Source organism: Ptychodera flava, chromosome 18, assembly GCF_041260155.1.
Source record: "Ptychodera flava strain L36383 chromosome 18, AS_Pfla_20210202, whole genome shotgun sequence".
NCBI classification, from domain to species: domain Eukaryota; kingdom Metazoa; phylum Hemichordata; class Enteropneusta; family Ptychoderidae; genus Ptychodera; species Ptychodera flava.
This window is the reverse complement of record NC_091945.1, coordinates 31,442,026-31,448,191: the sequence shown is the minus strand read 5'-3', so window position 1 is coordinate 31,448,191 and position 6,166 is coordinate 31,442,026. Positions and strand designations below refer to the sequence as shown.

At 33.6% G+C, this 6,166-nt stretch overlaps 1 protein-coding gene across 2 annotated transcripts in view; it reads right to left on the bottom strand.

Moving 5' to 3' along the window:
• Positions 1-1,926: 1,926 nt before the first annotated feature.
• The window catches only part of LOC139117373 (unconventional myosin-Ib-like), a 68,400-nt gene continuing 64,160 nt past the window's right edge, over positions 1,927-6,166 (bottom strand). For both annotated transcript variants that reach the window (XM_070680446.1, XM_070680447.1), the window contains exon 27: positions 1,927-5,995. In XM_070680446.1, coding sequence (XP_070536547.1) covers positions 5,875-5,995 — 121 coding nt within the window. In that variant the 3' untranslated portion in view covers positions 1,927-5,874. The remainder of the gene's footprint in view (positions 5,996-6,166) is intronic.

Sequence of the window (6,166 nt, the reverse complement as noted above, 5' to 3'; positions counted from 1 at the left end):
ATAGGTCTTTTCACCAACATTGCATTTTGTTTTATAGCAGGTTAAGTCAGTAAAAACTATGTCTACATTCTTTATCTAAGTTTTCAGGGGCCTTCAAATGTTGAAGTCTTTGATAAAACGCCACATATGGGGGCTGTTATGCCTTACTGGCTTTAACAAATTTACTTGACCTGATGGTGATGTATGAACTTGGTAGGATAAGGGTTTAAAAGTATACAGTCACCTGTAATCTAAATATGCCCATATATGGTCAAAGGGGTGTTCCTTGGTATTCAAAATGCCCATGTGAGGGCGCTGTTTTCAAAAAGCGGCCACCCGCTTAAAATCTGTGATTGGTTAGATTTTCTCTTTCCATTGTAACTGCGGTAAAATTGGAACAGGTGACAGTACACCTTTAAGCCATGAACTCAAAAAAGTGTTGACAATGCCGGATGTATGTGTCATATAGAATGCAGTTGTACTGTTCACTGCAGTTTGCGGTGTTTATAAGAGTAGTCTTTGGCACATTAAGGATATTCCGTGTTGATAGAAGAAAAAGATTAAATGGTTTCATTTGGCCTTTCTGTCAATTAGTGTGTTGAGGGTTTTGTATTTTTATAGCACTCTTTAATTTTACTCAGAATCTAGTATTGATGAAGAGAATGGGTTGAGGTAAATCTTTCGTTGTAGTTGCTTTCCAGTTCAATGCCTTGATATACGGTACAACCTAACATAGTGAAGCATTTGATATGGTAAATTATGATATTTTGTGACAAACTGTAAGCGAAAAATTGAGCAGAAAATAGTGCTTGAGTTTTACAGATTTTTTCTCCTGTCGAAGATATTCCATAATTTAATCAATATCAAGCAATATTGAGGTCATGACATACTAGTTCACAAATTTACATTGTCTGCCATTGGCCTTTTTATCTTTTCAAGTAAGCATGACTTCTTTCACAATCAACAAAGCACCTTTAATAGTTCAAGAAGTTTAGTAATGTGTCAAGAGATAGGAAAGGATGTGATCGTTTCTAGTATAGTAAAACATGCTAATTTAAACGAAATCAAAATGTTATCACTCTTGTTTAATTTTTCTGGCAAGTATGCTAAGAAAGTTGTATGTTAGTCAAGGCAGATGTCTGCAAAATGTGTCCCTAATTTTGCATAATATTGTTACCTTGTGATCTGACAAATTATCTGATATGATATTACCAAAATTTTCTCGTTGTTTCTGTGTTGTGGATTTCACTGACTGATATCTTCTTTCTATGAAAAGTCAGGTAAAGCTAAATTTGCTGTATCTGAAAAATGATATATTTGTGAACACTGAAACTAGTAAGGCAAAACTAAGGTATCGCAGTCATCATAACTTTTTGACTGTTTTAGTCACATCACCACCTACTCTTTATTATCTTTGTGACTTTCACCGCTACTTAAGGTAGAAATTGCGCCTTGGGGACAGATATTCTGACTCAAATTTTTACAGTTCTTTTCTGATCTACAACTTCCTCATTTTGAAGTTCTAGGAGTAAGAAAATTTTTTACCGTCTTAGTTGTTCAAAAATTGAAAAAATATTTCCCCCATAGAGTTAACATGGGAATGGCAGCCATTCTGAATTTCAAATATCAGTAAATGCGTTAGGTAATTTGTTTCTGTAGTACCAAACTTTGCACAATGAACCCTGAAATTTATCTTGATTTGGTAAGAAAACAGTGTAGGGTTTCGTTTAGCAAAAGTCTTTCACTTTCAAAGCGCATCCTACCCTTAAGCAACATTTGTAATTAAATTAAAAAATTTGCTTCCATTGTGTCATCTGAACTGATTTTGTACAGAGAGAAAGCAGTGGGTTATTGGTACATGTACACCGCATAATTTGTGGACATGGTAAATACATGAAGTACTCCTCTTCATCGTTTGTGTCAACATCATTCAGTCCTGAGGTCTCCTTTTTTTGATAAAATTACTTTTATTATGTTGATTTGATGATGAAGATGATGATGAAATTACATATCTTCTGGCGGCTCATTGCAAAGACAGCTGTTGGTGAGGGTACAAAAAACACAAGAGTATTTGAAATTCTCATGTGTGTACATGCATCAGTTACAAAAACTGTAAGTACATGCTTTTCCATTGATCATGCAAAATTTGAAACCTCTGAAAAATATCTTATTTTGTTCATTTCATAGTCTTTAAATTACTCATTCCTTTTACAGAACCAGTAGCCTTTTCTTGACCCTTGATTGGTTTAATGAAGGCACTTTTCAAAAAGGTGTCGATACAGAGAATGACAGGGAGAGAAATATGAGCTGTCAAAATGAGACTTCTAGTAGCATAGTATCTTACAATGCAAGGACATAAAATAATTTAAGTGAAGTTTCATTTATGAAATTTTTCGATTGTTTACACTTAAACAGTAGTTACTTATCTTTCGTAACCATGCATAAACTGCTAACACATTACCACATCCCTATTTTGATGTGATTATCAAATCACACACACTGAAAACAACTGGTTTTAACCAAGCACGGAGGTGAAGCAGGGTCAAGGTGGAATTATGACACAAAACTGAAATTGCGGGACTGTAATTGTTCACACCGAAAGAAGTATATACGCAGATAAAGAAAATCTCTATGTCCATAAGCTTCTGGACCAGCATAATTCAAAAAAAAATTATCAACTTTGGAATCTGATTCTAACGACCACATTGAACAAACTCACCTAAGGAAAACCACTTCAATACAGAATACATGGAAAGGAACTCTGAGCAAAAACAAAATTGAAATTGTGGGAAAAAGACTTCAGGTTACACATGGTATTGGGAAAGAAGATCATCTCAAGAAATTCATTTTTCATTCTCATCCCCATAATTTACGGTATGTGAAAATCTTGAATCAATGTATTTCGTCACTTCATGGACAAAATAGTCCACATGTAAGTACCTACCAGAAACTAGGAAAGCTTACATTACACCACTCATATTGCTGTTGAGACGTACTTAGGTAATTGATTAAGCTTATCATCCAACATTGTGAGAAACGTTTCCATCAAGTTGTCCCGAATATGCTGATGTATTATCAGTGGTTGTACAGCTCTTCCATGACAGCCTTTCTCATTTGCATTTGGTAGATACGTAAAAAAATTCCCTTTCTGTTTACATTTTGCAATTTTAAATTATGTCTTCCTTAACAAGAGATTCTTGTGTCCAATTAATAATATCAATTATTACAAGTGAAAGGAAAGCTACAAGCTTTCTCTCCATTTTCAATGGTTGTCTAAACTTTGGAATAAACTCAGTCAAACTTCCCCTCCCTGCTATTTAGTTCTGAACAAAAGAAACTGGATTATCAACACAAAGCGAAGGGTTTTTGACCTTGTTTAACACTCAAAGCAGCTCCCTCTATTGACCATCCCAGGAAATGAAAAGTTGTTGCTTTCTGCTGAAAATATTCAGTGGTTCTATGGATTGATATAAAATTTAACATGATTATATTTGGCTTGTTGCAAATTGCACAAAATTTCTGTATAGTTCTATCACAAACACAGCTCTCAATGAAACCGTTTTGTTTGAAATGAGCGTCCAGTGAGCGAATGGGTCATTTCAAATCTGAGAAAGACCTACGTACGCTACTGACCTAAGACATAACTGATTTATAAAATGTGTTTAATTCCAAAATGTACACATTAATTCTTTCTCTTTTATTCAATGTGTAAATATTCATCACAATGTAGATTTTACAAAGAAAGAAAAATAACCACAAAAGAGATTGCTAGAGGACAAGTAAATGTGATCATCTGAATTTTACAAAAAATTTGCATACTTATTGAATATAACACCTGTTCTTTGTGCGAAACTTTTTACAGTACACAAAGTATTGACTTAAACCACGTACAAAATTATTAACCATGTAACAAAATTATCACACTTGATTCTTGTAGACTATGCTCATAAATATGTTATTTCATATTTTCAAAATAATATTTTACCTCAGGTTACTGCTTTCATAAACAGATATCTTTCTTTTTTAATCATTGGGAGCATATTCTTGATTATGCCACTCCTACAGCTACCAATTGGCGCATTGTTTTATCTTTATAATTCATAAGCTTGGATAATACAGCCTGTCTGCAAATATACTGGGTACTGGCATTATATTCGCAACAACACAAAATCTGAACAACACATAGCTTCTTAGTGTTACTCATTAAAATATATACCAAACTTATGACAAATTTTTTGGACAAAAATGTTCTGAGAATTTGTGACAGACAGATCTCACAACTAGAATGCTCCGTTCATTTTGACCTAATATCAGTGACCTACACCAACTGAAACACTCTCCTGATTACTACCATGATTCACTTTGGACCATCAAATACTGAGAAATGATCATTGAAGCTCATATAATTATTATGGGGAACTAATTTGGGTACAATAAATATTTACAACCATGTGTACACAACTTAACCAAAATTGACGAGAACAGAACAATGCATGTAAACATGTGAAAAACAACGACACAAATTTAAGGGTTGGCTAACTTGTGAAACTTCTAATTAAACTGAAATATAAGAGGTCAGGAGCAGGGATTTTTTAAAAATTGAACAAAAGCTTAACTTTTAATGACATACCCATTGATTGTTTGACTGTCATCATCTTAATTAGTTTGTAGATAATCTCTTTATTCAGAGTAGCACAATGCAAAATAATTATAATACAGCTTTGGTGAACCATATCTTCAACACAGACATTGTAAACAACTAAAAGTATTTCAAATAGCACCGCTTGATATTTTTATTGATTCTACTTTCATTTTATGTACCTATTTTTATCCTCTTTTTGCATCAAAATATTTGTCATTGTACAGAAAAAAAATTAATTTGGACAAAAAAGTCTGAAAGAGCAACTTTTTTAGGATTAGAATCTTATTTGCATATGAATGGACACATTCTATCATTGCATCTTCAGTGACAAAATTCACAAGTACTTGTTTGACAAGATTTGAGAGATGCATTCTTGTGAAAAAGTCTGAATACACTGATTTTTTAACCTGTATGAGAAAGTACTATTACAGCATTGCCACGGTAAATTTATTATTACTTTTCATTGTCATATTTTCTTAAAAAATATCCCGACAAACACACAAAAAACTCTCCCAAAAGACTATTGCAAATGATAGACTGTCTGATTTATTGCCGGCTTGTCAACACAACAGCAAATATTACCCTGGTTTTCTTTATTCGAGAATTTGATTTTTTTGCGCTATTTACATTTGACTGCACACTTCAAATAATTACATTGTAACGACAAATGCACACATCATCTAACAGATTACGTGACTATATAGAGCTTGATAGTCCCACATCATGTAAAACTTGCTAAATAAATGTTCAACATTCTGAAGTGCAATATATGTGGCTAAATGTGACACACTGTTTGTATACGTTTGTGTCTACACATCTGTGCGGGGTTGTGTCTGTATATCTGTTATCTGTATTTATGTCTGTGACTATTTGTATTGTTCATTTCTATAACTATGTTTGTACTTATATATGCATTTGAGTATGTCTATGTGCGATGTCTGTATCCATCTCTTGCTCTACGTCTATGTGTATGAAATCCTACAAAAACATTAGCTGATTCTCTGTGGATATGTATGTAATATATATTTTATATAAAGTATAAGCTAAAGAGTTACAGATTTTCACCGGAGTAAGAAATGATTGCTTTTTTTCTACCTTTCTTTCACACCATAAAGCTTAAACAGCAGCATTTGAACTAAAAGACAACCATAGAAAGAACCAGGCTGTATGTCGCCCTCCTATGAGACAACCATAGAAAGAACCAGGCTGTATGTTGCCCTCTCATGTAATATATACTAAAGGAGGGTGTCATCTCATACTACCACATCAAAGCGTGAGCCTTTCCGTTTGCACACTGGTTCTGGTCTTGTGCTGTTTTTGTCTATTATTTGGTAGTTTAGTTGGATCTGACTGCCGTTGAAGTGCAGAGGGAACCTTGAAATGATAAAAAAAGAGGGACACATCAGTGACACAATTTTACAAGAAATGTTTTTTTTTCAATAATTAACAAACAACATTTGTGTGTAATTCCAATGTATAATAAGTGCTAAATGTGCAGTGTCTCGGAAGCTTTAAGCCAATTGGCTGGCTGAAATTCATAGTTCT